The following is a 22,472-nucleotide window of genomic DNA, read 5'->3' on the forward strand; positions in this document are numbered from 1 at the left end:
TCCTTTCAGGAAGGAAAGTTCAAAACTTCTCGGACCTGCCCAGTACGGTATGTCAGCTGTCAATGACACCAAATTCACACCTGCAGTCTTCCTTCTCACTGGGATACCTGGGCAGGAAGACATCCATCTCTGGTTCTCTGTCCTCTTCTGCTTCATGTATGCTATTTCCATAGTAGGAAATTCAGTCATTCTGTTCATTAAAAAAACAGATCCAATCCTCCATGAGCCCATGTACATTTTCCTTTCCATGTTGGCCATCACAGACCTTGGCTTATTGATAGCCACCATGCCAACGATATTGGGCCTATTCTTGTTTAATTCTAGAGAGATCAGCCTTGATGCTTGTTTTGCCCAGATGTTCTTCATCCACTCTCTGCAAATCATTGAATCTTCTTTGCTCTTGTTGATGGCATTTGACTGCTTCCTCGCAATCTGTAACATGCTGAGATATGCCTCCATCTTAATCCTGCCAAGAATAGCCAAGATGGGACTGGTGTTTGTGCTAAGAGCAGTGGCAGTAATATTTCAACTCCCCTTTCTCCTGAAACGGTTCCGATTCTTTTCAGCCAATATCCTTTCCCATTCCTACTGCCTGCACCAGGACGTCATGAAGCTGGTTTGTTCGGACATCACAGTCAACAACATCTATGGCTTGTTTCTTACAGTCATAACGGTGGGGTTGGACTCACTGTTCATTTTCCTCTTTTATGTGATGATCCTCAAAGCAGTGCTGAGCATCACCTCCCCCACAACATGCTTTAGGGCCCTGAACACCTGCCTCTCCCACCTCTGCGCCGTCCTGCTCCTCTGCATGCCAGAGTTCAGTCTGTCTGTCATGCACAGATTCTGGAAGAGCTCTTCTCCTTGCTTCAAATTATCCTGGGCTACATCTACTTGCTGGTTCCTCCTTTAATGAATCCAATCATGTACCGCATGAAAAGCAACCATCTTCATGCCAGGATAATCAGAGTGTTTGTCAAGTAAAGAGTCAGTTCATCATCCGGCTCCAGAGATTGTGACACAGGTCATGGCCACCTATTCCATCTTGGACCCTTATAGATGAGGAAACAAGAGCTACTGATCTCCACTCTGCAGAGAGAGGAGCATAAAGGGTCTAAGACCTGAAGCTTACGGGGGCCATCCCCACCCATAGTTGAGGGAGGACAGCACTCCAGGGAAAGGAGACCAAGCCAGGCAGCAGTATTTACAAAGTCACTATGTTCATGGAGAGCCAGGGGAACGGTGGGATGTTGACCCCTAAGGAGCCGTATCGATGGCTGCTCTACCCTCAGAATTCCTATGAATAAAGTCACTATGAGAAGAAATGTGGCTGCCGTTTCCCATTACACTTGGCCTGTCACTGTCCTATCTCTGGTTAATCACCCATGGGCCATGCTGATCTCCTTCTCCATGGGTTGTAGGCTTTTATTCACATATGTGGCCAAAACATCTGTAAGGACGAGACTTCAGCCATGCATCTGCCAAGAAAAGATTGTTTCTTGAACCAGATGAGTTAAATTAACAAATCCAGTGAGTTAGTCACACCATCAGTCTCACTGAAGCCCCAGGCCTCACTTTCATCCTGGAATGTAGGGTTAAATGTCATACCCCAAGGAAAGTCTCTTATCATCAGTCTCTGTGTGCCAGGATAACAAGCCATTGTTTTCAGCCACTTTGGCCCATGCATACAAGGCCCGCTGGTTGTTAGGGAGATGGTGGAATTAGTGGACCCCTTCTGTTAATGGGCATGCTGACAGGGTGGAATTCAGTAGTATGGAAACCGGAAATAGTATAAGAGACCTACCATCAATCAAACCCTAACCCCTCCACTTGGCCGCTTAAACCCTGCCCCTTTACCCCTTAAGCCCCAACCACCTGTCACTGGAAGTTCCATCCATGGAGAATATTACTTCTGGGGTCAAGGAGGACACACAACCGGAAGCAAAGTGTGTCATGTGAGCCATCTAAGACCTCCTCCCACTGCCCTCTGCCAATCAGGAGGGTTTTCTCCCCCATAGGCCCACCCTGAGAGGAGATTTGTCCAATCAGGGGTGTTCCTGGGCATGGTGAGCCATCCGGAAGTGGTTTGTGTGACCCCTCTAAGAACTCCTCCACTGCCCTCTACGAATCACGATGGGTTCTGCCACACAGCACCGCCCTGAGAGCAGATTTGACCAATCGGTGGTGTTCCAGGGTGGGATGACCTGCTCAGAAGAGGGTCGTGTCACCCCTCTACAAACTTGTCCCAGCGCCCTCTGCCAATCAGAGTGCAGCACTATCACCCCATAAGTCCCAGCCATCGGGGCAGAAGAGGCCATCTTTTACCAAGAACACGTGCTTCAGAAATCGTGGAAACATGGACTCCTTCACCACCCTGGTGAGAACTTCGGACTTTGTGTGAGCCCCGAGGGCCTTTGGACTTGTGTGGAGAAAGAGCTACATGAGGGACAGTTCCAGCGAGGGTCCTTTGACTCAGCCGTTGGTGGATACGCCAGAACCCGAAACCCAAACCCTCGTGAGGCAACCGATGAGCATGAAGGCCTCTCGTTGTTCGCCCCCCAGAGGTGGAAGACGAACGCAGCTCAGGGGAGTCAGCAGAGGACAAGGTGAAGAAAAAAGATATTTCTCAGGTAAATGAAGGATTGAGAAGTGACGGTTGATGATGGGGTGCAATGAAATTAGGAACCAGGAGGTTGTGTAAATCTAAAAACAAGCAGTGGGGTGCTTACGCTGTTTCTTTTCTGAAAATTTCTCAACAGCTCGACGATGCCTTTCTAGAGGCCTTTGAGAACTGACATCGGTAGCCTCGTGGGAGCAGTGATGAGCTGCCAAAATATTAACAACAGGTTCCTTCCTCCTCACCCCACGAGGGGGTTGTGCCCCCCCAGGGGGTCACGTCCCATCCAACCCCCCATGTTCCTTGACACTCCCCGAGACCTCTGCCCCATCTACCCCCCTTCCTTGTCCCCTGATTTCCTCTGCCACCCCATCCAACCCCTCCTCTCATTCCTGATGGCCCCCCGGGACCCCTGCCCCATCCAACCACACCTTCTCTCTGTTCCTGCCCTCTCACCCCATCCAACCCCTGCTCCTTCCTGACTGCCCCCCCGAACCCTGCAACTCATTCAATCGCCCTGTTCCCTGCCCTCTGACTGCCCCAACCCCTATCCACTCTCCCACAACCCACCCAACTCCTCTGCCCTCTTCCAACATCCCGTCCCTGCTCCCTGCCCCCTTATTGTGCTGCTTGAAGCCACTCGGCCACAGCCAGGTCAACTTGGCTGGCACTGGTACTGGCGCTGTGGGGGTCCAACCCGAGCCGGCCAGAGCCGCTCAGTCGAGACCTGGACTGGTGCCAGTGCCGCAAGGTCCAGGCAGGAGCTGCTCGACTGAGACTGGGACCAGTGACATGGGGCCCAGGATGGAGCTGCTCGACCGTGACCGGCACCATGGGCCTGGGGCCCGAACTGAGCCAGAACCGCTCGGCCGGGAACGGCACCGGCGCTACGGGGCCGGGAGCGGCACCGGCACTGGCGCTGCGGGGCCAGAGCCGGGCTGATGCCACTGGGGCCAGAGCCGGGGGTGCCTGGACAGGACTGAGCAGGGGTGTTCAGCCAGGTCCACGCCAGTGGCCAGGCCAGAGGGAACCGCTTGGCCTGAGCTGGACTGGGCCGTGCCATGCCTCTCTGGAGCCCTCCTCATGCCTGCCCGAGAGCTTACCTGCCTGCTGCTTGTGTCAGGCTTTTCGTGAACATCTGATTCGCGGGAAACAGGGGAGCAGGAGGAGAAGGAGGGTGGAGCGTTCAGGGGAGGAGAGGGAAGTGAGCTGGAAGAAGGGCCGGCTGGATAGCTGTCCGAGCTTTAGTAACATTTAAAAGCTGTTTTAGAACTGCTTGTCCTGGAACAACTGGTTCTAAAAGGGTTTGTAAATTTAACAACCGGTTCCTGTGAACCGGTGGGAACTGGCTCCAGCTCACCACTACGTGGGAGTAAATATATCACGCATCAGCTGTTTTTGATCATGTCTGAGTCACAGATCTTAAGAGGAAAATCCGGAAAAGGAAAAAATGGAAGAATGAACCAGCTCAGACTCCCTTATGGTAGGGGTCATAGTGTCCATTTTTACAGGCGGCTGTAAAAGGTCATGTTAAACCAGGCAATTAATAAAACTTATTTATTTAAATGTGTCAATATGAACGTGTCCCCCTTTATATTTTTGTTAGCAAAAGACGGTACCAGTAACAGTCATTTCTACACAGGCAGCTCTCTTAAAGAAAACATATCACATCCCCGGGGAAGTTGGGAGCTTCGGCGAAGTGAACCCTCTTTCTCAAGCGGCCAGAAAGCATAGTAAAACTTTCAATAGAAGACAGGGAACAGTTTGGCTTTCAGAGAGGAACACTTACACTTTACACATTTCCACCCCACCATCAACCTCAGCCTGGACCATTCCGCACAAGAGATCCACTTCCCAGACAATACAGCACTAATAAACAATGGCCACCTAAACATCACCTTATACCGGAAACCTACTGACCACTATATTTACCTACATGCCTCCAACTTTCATCCAGACCACACCACTCAACCCATTGTCTACAGCCAAGCTCTATGATACAATCGCATTTGCTCCAACCCCTCAGATAGAGACAAACACCTACAAGATCTCTATCAAGCGTTCTTACAACTACAATATCCACCTGCTGAAGTGAAGAAACAGATTGACAGAGCCAGAAGAGTACCCAGAAGTCACATACTACAGGACAGGCCCAACAAAGAAAGTAACAGAACGCCAATAGCTATCACCTTCGGCTCCGAACCAGTGGCCTATTATCGCCTAGGCCAACAAGGCCTAGGCCTAGGGTGGCAAATTTGCTCATGCTCCCTCCTCAACACTGCCCTTCCCCCAAACCCCTGGCCCGCCTCCTCCCCCAGGCGCACTGCGCTTCCCTCCTTCCACCTCCCTCCCTAGCTTGCCACGCGAAAGTGCTGGGAGGGAGGGAGAAGCGAGTAGCGGTGCACTCAGAGGAGGCAGAGCAGAGGTGAGCTGCGGCTCGCGGGTGCGGGGAGTAACCCAGGAGGGGGGTGGGAACCGCTCCCAGCGCCAACTCATCTCCGCTCCACCGCCGCCAACCCCCGAGAGCGCCACAACTCCACTTCTCCTCCCTCCCTCTCAAGCTTGCCGTGGGGAAGCGGAGGTGAGCTGACACGTGTGGGGGTGCACTGGTGCACGACAATTTATTTAGGGCCTAGGGGTGGCAAATTTCTTAATCCGCCAGAGCCCCCAGTTAAAACCTCTCCAGCATATCATCAAGGATCTACAACCTATCCTGAAGGACAATCCCTCACTCTCACAGATCTTGGGAGACAGGCCAGTCCGCTCTTACAGACAGCCCCCAAACCTACAGCAGCCACACAACAAAAACAACCTCACAAGAAAAACATTAAATCAGGAAACTATCCTTGCAACAAAGCCTCTTACTAACTCTGTTCACATATCTATTGAGGGGATACCATCACAGGACCTAATCACATCAGCCACACTATCAGAGGCTCATTCAGCTGCACATCTACCAGTGTGATATATGCCATCATGTGCCAGCAATGCCCCTCTGCCATGTACTTTGGCCAAACTGGACAGTCTCTACGTAAAAGAATAAATGGACACAAATCAGATGTCAAGAATTATAACATTAAAAAACCAGTTGGAGAACAATTCAATCTCCCTGGCCACTTGATTACAGACCTAAAAGTCACACTATTACAACAAAAAAACTTCAAAAACAGACTCCAACAAGAGACTGCTTAATTGGAATTAATTCACAAATTGGACACCATTAAATTAGGCTTGAATAAAGACTGGGAGTGGATGGGCCATTACACAAAGTAAAACTATTTCCCCATGCTTATTTATCCCCCCGCTACAGTTCCTCACATCTTCTTGTCAATTGCTGGAAATGGGCCATTTTCATTACCTCTACAAACCATTCTTTTTCTCTCCTGCTGATAATAGCTCACCTTAACTCATCACTCTCCTTATAGTGTGTATGGTAACACCCATTGGTTCATGTTCTCTGTGTATATGTATCTTCCTACTGTAGTTTCCACTGCATGCATCCGATGAAGTGGGCTGTAGCCCACAAAAACTTATTCTCAAATAAATTTGTTAGTCTCTAAAGTGCAACAAGTACTCCTGTTCTTTTTTAACTTTACATAAACCGGTTCAAATACGTTTTAAAAGAAACAAGACCATTGTGTCAGATGTGGATGTGCAATGGCAGGCAAATTTGGCGGATATGCACCGGTTCTCCAAATGCAGCAGCGGTTTTAAGTACATCTTAACAGTGACAGACATTCTATCCAAATATGCCTAGGCTTTATGCCTAAAAGACAAGACGGGTGTTGTGGTATCCAAGGCCTTTCAAGCTATTTTCAGCAAAGGTTGCGGCCTCAAAAATTACAAACCGATCGGGGAAAAGAATTTTTAAACAAACCTTTAGGCAGATTATTAAAGTGGCATGGAGTTCACCATCTTGTTACTAATTATGAAGTCAAAGCAGGGGTTGTAGAGCGATTAAACAGAACTTTAAAACCTAGGATGTGGAGATATTTTACAGCCTATAAATCCTTTTGCTACACTGATGTGTTACCTGACTTTAAAGAGTTACAACTAGAGATTCACAGAACTATACGCACCAGACCCGCTGATGTTAACCCTTCAAATTCTTTGAAGGGAAGGAAAATTGTTTATGGCAATGGTTTAAAACAACACTGGCTGTTGACCCTAAATAATCCCCCAGAGGGGGATTCCACTCGCTCTCCCTTTTCACAAATATCACCAAGACAGTGTCGTGGTGCAGGCACCACTCTTGCAACCTCTCTAGGAGGTTGTATAGTTCTAAGCGGGCATAAGCAGTGGTGAAACAGGCTATGAAGACGTTGGTATTGCCAGAGAGAGCGCACCGGTCTTTTGCGTTCTTCCAAGATACACACGCGATTTCACTGTCGATAAACTCACAGGATGAAACCTTGTAATTGAGGGAAAAGAGGTACTGAAAGAGTGGAGAAATTGGAGAGGGTCCAGAGAAGAGCAACAGGAATGATTAAAGGTCTTGAGAACATGACCTATGAAGGAAGGCTGAAGGAATTGGGTTTATTTAGTTTGGAAAAGAGAGGATTCAGAGTTTTCAGATATCTAAAAGGGTGTCATAAGGAGGAGGGAGAAAACTTGTTCACCTTAGTTAGCCTCTAAGAAAAAACAAGAAGCAATGGGCTTAAACTGCAGCAAGGGAGGTTTAGACTGGACATTAGGAAAAAGTTCCTAACCGTCAAGGTGGTTAAACACTGGAATAAATTGCCTGGGGAGGTTGTGAAATCTTCATCTCCAGAGATATTTAAGAGTAGGTTAGATAAATGTCTATCAGGGCTGGTCTAGACAGTATTTGGTCCTGCCATGAGGGCAGAGGACTGGACATGATGACCTCTCAAGGTCCCTGCCAGTCCTAGAATCTATGAATCTATGAAATCTAAAGGTTTATTCATAAAAGGAAACAGATACAGATGAGAGCTAGAATTGGTTCAATGGAATCAATTACATACAGTCATGGCAAAGTTCTTGGTTCAGGCTTGTAGCAGTGATAGAATAAAGTGCAGGTTTAAATTAAGTCTCTGGAGTACATCCCCAGCTGGGATGGATCATCATTTTTTTGTTCAGAGCTTCAGTTTGTAGCAAAGTCCCTCCAGAGGTAAAAAGCAGGATTGAAGACAAGATGGAGATGAGGCATCAGCCTTTTATAGTCTTTTCCAGGTGTAAGAACACCTCTTTGTCCTTACTGTGGAAAATTACAAGCAAAATGGAGTTTGGAGTCTTATAGACAAGTCCCTGCATACTTTGCTGACTTACAAGGCGCATCTGCCTTCTCTCAATCAGTCAGTTGTGTAGCTGATGGTCCTTAAGGGGCCATCAAGCAGGTTAGGCAGAGCTAAAACCAACTCGCCTGGGATGTCACCCAGAAGCATGGCATAAGTTTGAAATACAGACAGGATAGAGCCAATATTCATAACTTCAACTACAAAATGACAAATGACACATGCATACAGATAGCATAATCATAACCAGCAACCCATAACCTGGTCTTAGACCCCTTCTATGACCCCCTTTACATAAGATTTGGTACCACTACAGGACCTTGGTTGTAACCATGTTCTATACGGTCCCAGTTCAAGTGAATAAGGTGACACACACATCTTCCGGTTTGGTCATTTTCTTTAAAACATGGTCACGGTCAGGGTCTGCAGTAAATTGCACAGCATTTATCAAGGTCACCCCTTACGCTAAATGGTCTTGTATTAGGCACAGACATTGCATAGAATACCCTATGGTAAGAACAGTGTTTAATAAGCTTTCCAAATACAGCTCAGCACACAGGTCCCGGAGCTTGCGGTTTATATCTACTGAAGTCCAAGTCACACAGTCATGGCGCCGTTGGGTTGGCACATCTAGGACACAGCCCTCACAATCTTCAAAAAGCTTTTCTCTAAGGCAGTGATTAAGGACAGCATAAACAGCAACACGTACAATAGTCTGCATGACTTTTTTACGCTCACGATGTGGTACTGGATCAGTTAGTTCCATGCCAAGCCTCCTGAACTCCTCATAGCCGTCATCTTCGGAGTCCTCTTCAACAATTTGTATTGGCATTGAGCAAAAACAAGGAAAACCCGGTTCATCTTCACTGCTTGATGTAATGCTGTCCAGGGCCTCCGGGTCCTCTAGAAAGGCATCATCAAGCTGTCGAGAGATTTGCAGAAAAGAAACAGTGTAAGTTCTCACTGCTTGTTTTTAAATAGACACAACCCAACCCCCAACCCCCAGTTCCTAACCCCATTACACCCCATCATCAATGGTCACTTCTTAAGCATTCATTTACCCGAGCAATGTCTTTTCCATTCACCTTGTCCTCTGATGACTCCCCCAGCTGTCTTTGCCTTCCATCTCTAGTAGGGTGGACAATGAGAGGCCATCACACTCATCAAGGTGCCTCATGAGAGTTTGGGTTTTGGGTTCAGGCGCATCCATCAATGGCTGAGTCAAAGAGCCCTCGTGGGAACTGTCGCTGATCTAGCGCTTTCTCCACACAAGTCCAAAGGCCCTTGGGGCTAAAACAAAGTCCAAAGTACTCACAGGGGTGGTGAAGGAGTCCATGTTTCCACGATTTCTAAAGCACGCGTCCTTGGTAAAAGATGGCCTCTTCTGTCCCAATTGCTGGGACTTAAGGAGTGATAGAGCTGCGCGCTGATTGGCAGAGGGCACTGGGAGGAGTTCTCAGAGGGGTCACATGACCCTCATCTGGGTGGGTCACTCTGCCTCGGAACACCACTGATTGGTCAAATCTGCTCTCAGGTTGGTCCTATGTGGCTGAAACCCATCGCGATTGGTAGAGTGCAATGGGAGGAGTTCTTAGAGGGATCACACGAGCCACATCCGGATGAGTCACCCCACCCTGGGAACACCCCTGATTGGTCAAATGACCTCTCAGTGTAGGCCTATGGGGGCGAAACCATTCCTGATTGGTAGAGGACAGTGGAAGGAGTTCTTAGAGGGGTCACATGACACACTTTGCTTCTGGTTATGTGTCCACCTTGACCCCGGAAGTAATATCCCCGTGGGTGGGACTTCTGGTGATAGGTGGGTGGGGTTTAAAGGTCGAGGGACAGGGTTTTAGGGGTAAAGGGGCCGGTTTGGGTTTGCTTGATGGTAGGCCGCTAATAGTACTACTGGACACTTTTAGGGGCCCTTGCCTTCCAATAAGGGTGGCTTTGTAAATTTAGTGTCAGCTTTTCTTGAAGGAAGGATTGATTCTTGAACCATGTGAGGTAAAGTAACAAATCCAGTGAGCTAGCCACATCCTCAATTGCATCCAAGCCCCCAGGTCCCCCTTCATCTTGAAATCTGGATTTAGATGTTATACCTGAATGAGAGTCTCTTATACATCAGTCTCTGTGTCCCAGGACAACAAGCCATTCTTTTCAGCCACTTTAGCCCATGTTTAGCAGACTCGCTGGATGATAGAGAGATGCTGGAATTTGTGGGCCCCTTCTGTTAGTGGGCATGGTGGCAGGGTGGGATTCAGTAGTGTGGTAACCGGACACCCTTGGAGGCCCTTGCCTTCCAAAAGGGTGGCTTTGTAAATTTAGTGTCAGGTGGTCTGGAACGAGAGTCCTTGGATATTCGGGACTTCACTTTCTTTTGAAGCTTGCTGAAGGTTTGTTTGAGGCACATTAACATCTGTTTGAGCACTGTAACTTTGCTCCTTGGAGGAGAGGGTGTCCTAGCTCTGGAGGCCTTTGGTGACTTTGGCGAAGAACCGTCAGGATTCCCAGTTGCTTTCTCCCCAGTTTGCGAAAGCCCTGTTGTACTCGTAGCAATGGACACCATCTTTGGTTGCTTGGTGGGAGCCATTTTCCCCATTCCATCCTGCTTCTTGCTCTTGCCTGCTGGAAGGAGCCACAGCACTGGCACCTTGTTGCTGTTGGATGATGCTGAGGAGTCTCCTGGAGTCCATTGCTTTGGAATTCCATGGGATCTTGTGGGCAAGTCAGCACCTGCAGGGCCAACTGGTCTCTTCCATCGAAGCTTACTGCATTTCTTGCAGATTTTCATTGGTGTCTGGTCCCTGGAGAGCTTTGAATTCACAGTTCCATCGAACCCCTGTGAATCCACGATGTCATAAAGACTATGCAGCTCAGCAGATGTCTTCTTCTGAGTTTGCTTACCCTTCATCTTTCCTGGATATGCCTTGCGGCACTGCTGGCAAACTGAGACCTGGGCCACCATGAGGCGGTAGCTGCTCAACCTTTCCATCAGCAGCTTGATCTGCAGATCGTGTGCAGTGTGCCCAGCAATGAGAGAGTCAAGAGTGGATCTTGTGAGCTGCTCAGAGCCTGGTGCCTCTGGGGCAACCTGGTGGCATTGGGTCCTGGGAAGATCTGCCCTGCTCTCACCTGCCTGTGCCCCTGGCCCCAGGCAGGAGCCTTCTCCCAAGTTCACTTTCCTCTCCATGTTCAGCTCCAGCTTCTCCTCAGTCCCTTTGGTGCCGCTCACACTGGTAAGGGGATTTCTCAATTCGCTCCTACAAATCTGGAGTGTGGCTTCGAGGGTCTTCTCTGCTATTGTGGTTCCTGGAAGTGGCGATGTCAGACCCACCATTGCTGGCAGAGTGCAGAGATCTGGGTTAATCTGGTTTCCTGACACACCATCATTCCTGCCCGTCTCCATGGTGGTATCTTCCACTGGCATTGGAGGACGTGTGGAAGAAGAAGAGCTTGTGCTTTGCCTCCCCATCTGCAGGAAATCGGTCTCCATCTCACTGAACTCCACACTGGCACCCCTGGCTTGGTCGGCGTGAGGCAGCTTTGCCGGGGGCTCTGGGTCCAGGGTGAGCAGCCTCCTCTGCATGACGAGATGCTCACGCCTTATGTGGAGTTCGATGGGGTGGGCAGGCTGTTGTCCCATTGTTGGGAATACCACTGTCCTATGCTTGTCTGGCTCCCTGGGGGGGCAGAGTGGCCCAGGCAGGGAAGTCTCTCTCATGAAGGGGGCATCTCTGTGTGACTCTCTCACAGTCTTAGGAAACGCCTTCATTTGGATCTCCGAGCATTTCTGAGCCACGTGATCCTGCAGCTTGACCCTGGCTGTGGGCACGAGCCTGGCCAGGATGGCATCAGGGGATGCCATGATCCTGTGGGCCTTTTGGGGCAGGGCTACCGAGGAGCAGACACATGGCTCCTGGATGTCCTGTGCATGCTGAGGGCTGGTGTCAGATCTCAGGGGCGTTGAGACCTTTTCTGGAAATCCACAATTGGACTGACCTATGTTGAATGCCCATTGCTGCTTGGTGTCCTGCTCACCCACCAATGGCTCCCCCGGGATAGGGGTTTGTGGAGCCCCCTGTTGGCTCTGCAGATGCTTCTGTCGGATGTTGAGGTCTGAGTCATGGGCTGACATCTAGTCCAGACCTATGTTCTGCTCTCGCCGGTCTCGTCTGCTGTGGGCAGGAGGACTGGGAAGAGGCTGGGCTTGGATGGGATGAGTGGATCCTTCCCAGCTTGCAACCGTCATGATCTCCCTTGTGTGGCAGAGGGGCTCTGACCAAGTCACGGAGGCTCCTCTCAGGGAAAAGGAGCTGGGATTCCAGAGGGAAGAGGTGGTGGATTCCGTAGGGGAATAGGAGAACTGGCTCATGGCAGATGTCGACACACTTGGCCTGTGGGAGAGAGCAGACAGAGACAGATGGGACATGGCCCTGCTGAGCAAAGGCAGGGCTTGGACACAGCCTTCCAACAGTAGTGCAATGGGGCAGTGCCTAGGCATGCGTTGCACACCACACACTGACACAAGGACATCAACTGGGTAAGGAAGGACTGAGATGGGGAGCTGGCACTCATTTTCTCTAGAACGATAACCCCTTCATCACACACACATGTGCAGCACCTAGCACATTGGGGCCTTGAGCATGATCGGGGATCTACTGCTATTTTAATAGAAAGATTAGCTAACAACAATTGGTTTGGGGTAGGAAGATGTGAGCATGTGTGTGTAACCCTTGCCAGAGAACGCTGTGAAGGCCAAGACTATAAACTATGAAAGGAACTAGATAAATTCCTCAATGGCTATGAGCTAAGGTGGGCAGGGATAGTGTCCCTAGTCTCTGTTTGTCTGAAGCTGGGAATGGGCGACAGGGGATGGATGATTCCCTGTTCTGGTCATTCCCTCTGCTGCACTGGCATTGGCCATTTTTGGAAGACAGGATACTGGGCTAGATGAACCTTTCGTCTGGCCCAGTCTGGCAGTTCTTATGTTCTTATATTCTAACCCATTGGAAAACTGTCCTCTTCTAATGGCTGACACACTAGAGACTAATAACCTACTATTGCTACCAGGTAAGGGAGTTTCTCCAGTGGTGGAGGTCTGTGCTATGGTCCCGAAAGTCCTGGGTTTGAACCCATCTGATGACTAGTGTTTGAGGTGTATCATGTGGTGTCCCCCTCACTGCTTGTCTGCTGCCTACTCTGGGGATTAGCTCTCGAGGTCAATGCCCCTTCCAACTGTCACATGTGGTCACTGTCACTTCCACAATGACCCAGACAGTTTTCCTGTTCATTGCCCTGCCAGTCAATGCCATGCCCTTGGTGGCTGGTAGGGAAATCTGGGCCCACACTTCACACTGGGCTCCAGGCCAGGGACCCTCAACCCAGCAGTTCTGGGCTTTCCTCTCCAAGCCTGGAATGCTTCCTACTACTCCTGGTTCCCCTTCTTGTTCTGGGTGCACCAGCTCCAAACACTCTCCTCTCTTCCAAGGGAGGGGCTGCCCTTTCCCAGCAACAGCCCCTGTCTGTTGCCAGCTTCCTGGCTTTATAGGCCCTGCTTATTCCTGCCCAGCTGAACCTGCTTGGAATCAATTCCCTGCTCCCTGGCTCTTCCTTCAGGTGCACCCTGTGGAGTTAATGGGCCTGCCTGGCAACCTGAGCCCCTTCCAGTGCTATGTGGGATGTATATCTCCTCACAGAGTGTCACTTGATTGCTTTTTCTTTCAAACACAGCACGGGCAGGTGCTAGATACTCGCCTGCTGGCAGATATTGCCGTACATAAGGATTTGATCCTACTCACAACCCCAATTTGTAGTCTCTGCATTTAATTTCTGATAATCCGTCACCTCACTTTCACTGGTCTCTCCCCTTGGAAGCTAAAGCCTCTTAGTGGCTTTTTCCCAGTTATTTTAGGATCCTGGAGTGTCTGGTTGTCCCTGCTCCCTCCTCTCTACATTCTCTATCCCCTCACACCCAGCCCCCAGTCTGGTGCCCCCCGGTCAATTGCCTTACGGTATCAGAACTTCATCCAGGTGTCTAGCCATGTACTGTAGCTGCCTCTCAAAGAGCCTGAGGGTGTAAGCAAAAGGGAGCTTCTCCAGGGGCACAGGGCAGCTGTGGAACAGAGAAAGCAGATAGCTGAGTGCAGGCCCTGCCCTCAGGCCCTCTTTTACCCAGAGGTGCGGCACCAAAAGGCTCCCTGTCCCATTCTCCACTGAGGCAGCCTCCTCCCCTGCAATACCCGGGCCTTGGATGGTCTGGTTTGGGGTTAGCTGGATTGTTAGGTGAGCCCTTTCTAGTCCTGAGGAGGTGAGAGTGTATCCTGCTGGCAGCGTATGTGTCATGTCCCACCCACAGAAGCGAATCAACATATAGGATAACAGCCTACTATAGCTGCCAACTAATACAGCTACCTCTTTAGCTCTAAGGGGTGCTTTATGCTGCAGAGCTGAAGATCCAGGATTCAAATGCTACTGGGAACCTATCCTGGGGGACTGGAGGAGGGACCATTACCAAGTGCTGCCGGGTCCCTACTCACCGTACCAGAAAGGCCAGACTTCATCTTGACCTCTCCAACTCACCTCCCTAGGGTTCACGGGGCTGCTCCCAGAAAACATTTTGTCCCTCTCTTGGGAGGGGAGGATGGTCCAGTCCAGTCAACATCATCTACCCTCACACACACAGACTGCCACAGGTTAAATGAATCGTATGATGCTCGAGGAAGGGAATGACCCACTGTACGAGGTGGGGGGGTGTATTAGAGATGGCAACTTCTGCTGGGTGGGAATGAACTGCATGATTCTAAAGGAGAAGAGTTGCTTGCCTGGTACATAGGTCGGGGCAGGGGAGGGATTACTCAGGCTACTGCCCCTAGGTGGGGATGAATTTGATGACGCTATAGGATAGGACTGACCCACTACAGATTTATGGAGAGGGGCATTGCTTACCATGTCTCTAGGGATGCACAAGCCTCCTCCAACTCTTCCTCACAGCACCCAAAAGCTGCCAGAAGTGAGACATAAAGGAGACATTAAGCTGCTTGGGCACCCTCTGCTTCCTAGCACTCTAGAGCCCCAGATTTCACAGGCAGCCTGTGAACGGAGCCCCAGCCAGTGCCTCTGCATGACTCTGGGCACGACTGTACCTTTGCAGGAAGAGGAGAGGCAGGTGGGGGAATAGACCCTATTTCTCTGCTTTGCATGGGGCCTGAGTCTGCCACCGCAGCTGTGGGGTCAGGGACTGCTTACCTTTTGGATTCTTCTTTTTATTTCTGTGCCTCCTCTTCCTTGGAGAAGCCTGCCACACACAGAGAAAGCAGCAGGGTTAGAAGGGAACTCCTCAATTAAACTGGGAGAACAATGAGCCAGAGGCGACTGCCATGTGGGGCCAGAGCTAAGTTTTTCCTTGTGGGAGAGTATTGCACTATAAGGCATCATGGGTAGGCATTGTGCTTTCCTATGATGCAGACAATATAGTGCACACATCACAACCCATAACAGAGGTCACTGGAACAATCCAGGGGTTGGAGAAATAGGGATTGCTGGTACCAGGAGCCTGCAGAGTTTATAAGCATTGAAGGAGAGAGCCTGCAAAGTTCTCTCTCCTGCAGAGATGATAAAACTCGGCAGGTTTTAGGATTGCAGGGTATGCAACTAACTCCAGATACCATGCACGGAATTCAGACCTTGAGGGAGAAATCTGACCTCTGGACAACAGTGTTTCCTAGATACATATTTAGGGAATGCATGCTATTGGGGTTTTATCTGCATGCATTTGGCATGGCCATGCTGCTCCTGAGTGGTGAAACAGAATGGATAAAAAGAAAACATTTTAGTTTGGGTCTTACTTTTATGGGAGAATCAGTCAGCTATTAACCCAGGGGCAGAGGAGCTACTAGAATTTTGTTTGCTGACAAGCCACTGACTGAGGGCTGAGACGCTGGGATCATTCAGGTTCTGAAGAAATCCAGATCACAGATGCTACATTTATTTCCCACTCTAACCTGAGAAATCATCTCTGAAAGATGATCAGAGGGGAACGAGTGGATTTACATGTGTGTGTCAAAGTACAAATGTGTAAATGTTATGCCAAAACTTTTCATTGTAATATAAATATTAAAAACACAAAGTTTCATGACATGCATGTATATCAAAAACCAGCAGCAGAGTTGTTGGAATCTCTACAGGAAGGAGTAGTGGGGACGTTACTGCATAAAGGCTTTTGCTTTTGAAAGTATTTCAATAGTACTCTAAATAGTGTTTGCAATGGGTTTGTGCTATTAACTCTTCATTCAGTGAACAGCTGTATGATACGGTCTCCCGGTAACTGACCAGTAGCTATTCTAACACTTACATTCAGAGTCATGAACAAAATCCCTCTGCGATACCGGTGGAAGACTTTCCAAAAAGTCCTGAAAGAACAGAACTGCTGGTGAGTGATCCAGCGAAGAGTGGAGATGAGGTGCAGGAAAGGGGAGTGTAGTAATGGTTCTATATTGTTGTGATGGGTTCGATCACAGAAAACTCTAGGGATGTGCCACCTGATGTGCCAAGATTACCTCTGAGCCCATTTTCCCTGGCTGTTTGGGACTTCAGTGCCCTGCCTGGTTTGAGCCAGATTCGCTATGTCTGCTGCAAACCCAGACCCAGATCTGAACAACATCCCCCCAAAGCTTTAGGCTTAACTGAAAACAGTTTGAGAAGTGTTCCTGTCACCAGCACTCAGATGCCCAGCTCCCAATGGGAGGACCTAATGGGATCCAAACCCCAAATAAATCTGTTTTACCCTATATAAAGCTTACACAGGTAAACTCATAGATGGTCCGTCCTCTATAGCACTGGTAGAGAGATATGCACAGCTGTTTGCCCCCGCCCCCAGTATTAATACATACTCTGGGTCAATTAATAAGTAAAAAGTGATTGTATTAAATACAGAAAGTAGGATTTAAGTGGTTCCAAGTAATAACAAACAGAACAAAGTGAATTACCAAGCAAAATAAAATAAAACATGCAAGTCTAAGTCTAGTACAGTAAGAAAGTGATTACAGATGAAATCTCACCCTCAAAGATGTTCCAATAAGTTTCTTTTACAGACAAATCTCCCTCTAGTCTGGGTCCAGCAATCCTCACCGCTGTGGTTACTGTCCTTTGTTCCAGTTTCTTTCAGGCATCCTTTGGGGTGGAGAGGCTATCTCTTGAGCCAGCTGAAGACAAAAGGGAGGTGTCTCCAAAGGGCTTAAATAGACTTTCCTTTGTGGTTGGAGTCCCTCTCCTCTATCCTATGCAGAATCCAGCAAGTCATATGTCCGCGCATGACTCAGAACTTTACAGGTGGCGGCCATTGTTCACATGGTACCTTCTACATCCCCAAGTAGACTTCTTCTTTGGATTGGAGTCTTCCAAGGTTCTATTGTCCATTACGTGTTTCTTGATTGGGCACTTAACTTGAAAATTCCTTGCTTAAGAATCTGACCAAATACGTTGCTAAGGCTACTTAAAATCAAACAAGTACACAGCCAATATTCATAACTTTGAATACAAAAATGTTACAAGTGTACAGATAGGATGGATAGATTCAGTAGATCATAACCTGTGCAGAGATGTTACATGGCATGCCCAGTTATGGCATATATACATTCATAAGCATATTTCTATAAAGCATTATAGGGTGCCACATTGGTTAAACGTCTTGCAAAATAAATAACCCACAGAAGACATGTGGGGAGATAATGTTTGTGGTTTTGTGTATTTACATATGTGTGAGTAGTGTGGAAAATGTAATCAACAGTCCCTGTCTGTGCTGTATTCTGATAATTCAGAGGTCAAAAGAACATCCTGTCATGTAAATAAATTGTAAACACAAGATATCTCAGTGTTCCTCTCTCTTTGAAATGTGCTGTGAATAGTGGAGAACAAGCAAATGGCCTTATGTTAATTTATACAGCTAAGTAATGGTGATGGACGTCCTTCAAAGTCATCCTAATGACCTTCTGTTCCCTGAGGAATTTCAACTTGTCAAAAGACATGAAATTGGATAAACCATCCTTGGGTCCTGATTCTGTCATCTCAGATCTGCTTAGACTTCATCAGGGGAAGTTTGAGTCTCAAGACCGAGGTTCCAGTTATACTGGTACGCCCTGAATATGAGATTTGGACATTGTAATCTGACGTGTGAACTGAATTCTAAAGGAACGTTTTGAAACTACGAAGCTCACCATCTCTGCAGTGAATCTGCACATCAATGAATTGAACTCATGTCTGGACGTATAGAAATATTTTAATCATACTCTCTTCTGTTTTTTACTAAATTTTAGTTTAGTTAATCAGTGTCTGTCTGGTATCTCAGAAGTAAATCTGGCATTAGATAAGGCTCAGGGAAATGTTTCTCTGGAGAAAATTACTGTACAGAACTGTAACAGTGAAGGAAATGTTCCTGTGTCTGTTCGGGGTAATGACTTGCCCATGAAGGAAGCTATTCAAATCTCCAAGCAATTGTCCTTGAACAGCCATGTGTGCTGGAACAGGGGAAAGAATATTCCAAGTTGTTTGTCTGTAAAACGGGAATGTTTCCCCAGCTCAAGGTCCTTTCAGCTGAGTGTGACTCCCTCATTTGGGAGAGGTTAAGCACAATTCTCCTCACCTTTGTTCTTACAATAAAGAAAATAATATTGATAACAACATTTCCCTACCCCTGAATTCAGTACAAGGGTGATTTGTAACCCAGCACCAGCCAAAGTAGATCACTTTGAGCAACACCACTATCTGCTGAGTATCTAAGAAGACAAGGTGTGTTCATGTAAATATCGTTTACTTCTGAAGTCTCTTCCACTCCCAGCTAGCTGTCAGGGGGAACTCATTTAGACCCTGCTAACAAAGGCTTATGCACCGAACAATATGCCAGGGTCACATGCCATAGAAGGGGACTGGACTTATTGACTTAGGTGGTCGCTTCCAGGCCTACATACCGATTTTGCATCACATCTGGCGCTCATGTGGAGTTGCTTACCAACTCTGACCCTGCTGTGCATCCTGGATGATGGATTTGCCCCTCCATAGATTCAGGAGAAAGCATGACACAGCATTCTCATCTGGAAAAGTAATTGTTCTTGGGCTCCTCTTTAGTGATCTCACAGGAGTTGAATTCCTGGGGTTCCTGGCAATCTCAGCATGCTGAGCTGCCAGCAGCCCCATCTCCAGTCACTAGTTCCAGATAGGAAGGATGGTTCAGGGCTTAAAGTGCTGTTCTGGGACTCAGAAGAACTGGCTTCAGTTCCAGGCTCTTCCACAGACTTCTTCTGTGACCTTGGGCAACTCACTTAATCCCTCTGGGCCTCAACGATATATCTTTTAATATAGCTCAATTTGAAGGTTACATCTGGGAACAAGGGATGCAGGCCATCCTTGCCAAATGGGGCCCCAATCTTGGGAAGCAGTGACTCTGAAAAAGACTTGCAGCTCAGTGGTGTGCTATGGCTGAAAATCCCAGTGTAATCCAGGAAGTGTAACCAGGGGAATCTCGAGTAGGAGCAGAGAAGATATTTTGCATGGGTATTTGGCACAGCTGGGAGCACTGCTGGAATATTGTGTCCTGTTCTATTGCCTACAGTTGGAGGAAGACATGGATAAATTGGAGAGGAGTCAGAGAACAACCAAGAGAATGATGAAAGGATTAGAAAACCTGCTTGAGACTGATCCACTGAAGAAGCTCAATTCATTTAGTTTAACAGAAAGGGTTGTTATTGTTAAGGGGTGACGGGACCAAAGTCTGTAAGTACTTACATGAGGAACAAACATTTAACAATGGGCTCTTCAGTCTAGCAGAGACATTTATAGCATGATCCAATGGCTGGAAGATGAATCTAGACACATTCAGAAAGGATGTGGTTTTTTTAAGAATGAGAGTAATTGGAAAGAATTTATCAAGGGCCGTGGTTGATTCCCCATCACTGACAACTGTTAAATCAAGGCAGGAGGTTGTTCCAATAGTTCTGCTCTAGGAGTTATTTCAGGGGTGGTCTCTGGCCCATGCCATACAGGCAGTCAGAGTAGGTGATCACAGTGGTAACTTCTGGTCTTGGAACCTTCCCAGTGGTGTTAATAACATTGCTCTACGGCACGGGGTGTTCTACTGATAAATATGTCAAAGATCAAGAGGTCTTCAAACGCTACAATAATCTGGGCCATAGATAAGTGCCTCTCCTACCCCCAGCCCCATCCTCCCGCAGTGACCACCTTGCAGGGGTCTGCAATGGTTCAGGGATGCTGCATCCCCTACTCCTCATTTTCCCCTTACACCTCCACCTCCCTGTTCCTCGCCTTCTCCTGTGGCCCTTCCCCCTGTTCCTTCTCTTTACCTCAAGCATGGTCCCCAGCCTGGCCGGAGCTGGATTGTGGTAAAAACTGGCCAGGGAGCCCAGGCCACTGTTGGGAGCCCCAGACCCTCCACCTTCAATTGTGGTGTGCCCTGATGGGTGTGAAGATGGGCTGGGGGTTGTTCTTGGGTCCTCTGACCCTCCTGCCCAGGGAAGGTGGAACATCAGGGCTGTTTGGCCAGCTCTTACCACTGCAAGGCTCCAGCTTCCAGCCTGGGCAGAGTAAGGAATATGAGCGAAGTGAAGGAGGAGATGGTGGTGCCTCAGGGGGAAGAATGGCCTCTCAGGGCTCCTGTATTAATCATGTTTCTGACATGACTCCGTCACAAGCACCTTTCTGAGGGTGTCGGAGAAGAGTGGGTGTCCGTGGTCCTTGAATAGCCTCGGACCACACATGGTGCCACGCTCATGGATCATCCATTGCCCAGACTGCTCAGGAAGGGCCAAGACTGCAACTGCAGGACAGCTTTGATCATGGCTCTGTAGCTTTTTTCATGGCATGTAGATTTTTAACCAGAGTCAGGAAAGTGACAGGCCAGGTCTAACGGGAAACAATAGCGGCATCCATTCTCTTTATTAACTGCATCAACAGGAATTCGGAAGTCAGAGCAGTCAAGGACACGGCTTTTTATGGGCCAACATACCACCAGTCCGCTGTCTCTCCAAAAGCACAAGAACTTTGTTCATGTGACTGCCTCCCTTGGTCTCCTTCTCCCATTGCACTGTCCTCCCTCACCAGCGTGTCAGGACATCCATCTCCCATTGTGCCAGGGCTTAGACCTCATCTGAACCTCTCTACAAAGTGGAGATAAGTAGCTCATATCCTCTCAGATGTAATGGTCTAGGATGGAATAGATGGCTGTGGTCCGTGTTTTTTGTCTCTTAAGTCACCAGTGCCATAGCTATTTGATGAACTGACCTGTCACTTGAAGAACACCTTGATTATCCTCACACGAAGGTGTTTGCTTTTCACGCTGTACACGATTGGATTCATCAGAGGTGGGACCAGCAGGTATACATATCCCAGGAAAATCTGAAGCGAGTGAGAAGAGCTATTCCCGAATCTGTGTATCACAGGCAAGCCAAGCATTGGTATGTAGAAAAGCAAGACAGCACTGAGGTGAGCGACACAAGTGTTCAGGGCCCAGAGGGACTCCATGTGGCATGTGATGCTACGCACTGCTCTGAGGATCATGACATAAGAGAGGCAGATGAGCAACGAGTCTAACCCCACTGTTAAGAGTGCAATAGACAAGCCATAGATGCTGTTGACTGTGATATCTGAACAAGCTAACTTCATGACCTCTTGGTGCACACAGTAGGAATGGGAGAGGACAATAGCTCGACAGTATTGGAACCGTTTTAGGAGAAAGAGGAGTGGGAATATTAGGGCCACTGCCCTTAGCACACACACCAGTCCCATCTTGGCTATTTTTGGGAGGGTTAAGATGGATGTATATCTTAAAGGATTGCAGATCGCGACAAAGCGGTCAAAGGCCATCAACAAGAGCACAGACGATTCAATGTATGAAAGCGAGTGGATGAAAAACAGCTGAGCAAAACAGGCATTGAGGCTGATCTCCCTAGATTTAAACAAGAATATGCCCAGTATCGTTGGCATGGTGGTTACCGATAAGCCAAGGTCTGTGATGGCCAACATGGAAAGAAAAATGTACATAGGCTCATGGAGGCTTGGATCTGTTTTTATAATGAACAGAATGACTGAATTTCCTACTATCGAAATAACATACATTAAGCAGAAAGGGATAGAGATCCAGAGATGGATGTCTTCCAGCCCAGGTATTCCGGTGAGAAGTAACACTGCAGAGTTGGATTTGGTGTCATTGACAGCTGACATAATGTGATGGGCAGGTCCCAGGAGTTTTCAACTTTCCTTCCTGAAAGGAAAAAGAACAGGAAACTGGATTATATTTAACAAGACATCTTTCTGCTCTCAGCGCAAGTCTAGAGACTCCCAATATCTCAAGGAAGATCATAAAAAACACAGTCTTGGATTTACACCACTGATGGGAAGATAGGCACTGCCAGACTGGGTAAGACACATATTCCATCTAGCCCAGAAGCCTGTTTCCAGTGCTGAAGAGAAAGGGGGAAGAAGCCCTTCAATAGGCAGCTATGAGATAACCTGCTTCCAGGGAAAGTTTCCTCCTGACACCCAGCACCTACACATATTTTGTGGTGTAAATCAGGAAAATTTACAGCCCTTCCTAT

General features: G+C 48.3%; 2 protein-coding genes and 1 long non-coding RNA gene across 3 annotated transcripts in view; 2 read left to right on the plus strand and 1 right to left on the minus strand.

The window, feature by feature from the left end:
• LOC127040170 (uncharacterized) overlaps positions 1 to 22,472 on the plus strand; it is a 159,138-nt gene that overhangs the window by 94,111 nt on the left and 42,555 nt on the right. The gene's annotated exons all lie outside the window — the stretch shown is intronic.
• LOC127033488 (olfactory receptor 51G2-like) lies at positions 50 to 913 on the plus strand. Its single transcript, XM_050921471.1, has one exon. It carries the CDS (start codon positions 50 to 52, stop codon positions 911 to 913), a length of 864 nt encoding a protein of 287 aa, XP_050777428.1.
• LOC127037152 (olfactory receptor 51G2-like) lies at positions 21,163 to 22,131 on the minus strand. The gene has a single exon (XM_050928704.1). The coding sequence runs from the start codon at positions 22,096 to 22,098 to the stop codon at positions 21,163 to 21,165; it is 936 nt and encodes a 311-aa protein (XP_050784661.1). The 5' UTR covers positions 22,099 to 22,131.

Source organism: Gopherus flavomarginatus, chromosome 1 (assembly GCF_025201925.1).
Source record: "Gopherus flavomarginatus isolate rGopFla2 chromosome 1, rGopFla2.mat.asm, whole genome shotgun sequence".
Taxonomy (NCBI): Eukaryota; Metazoa; Chordata; order Testudines; family Testudinidae; genus Gopherus; species Gopherus flavomarginatus.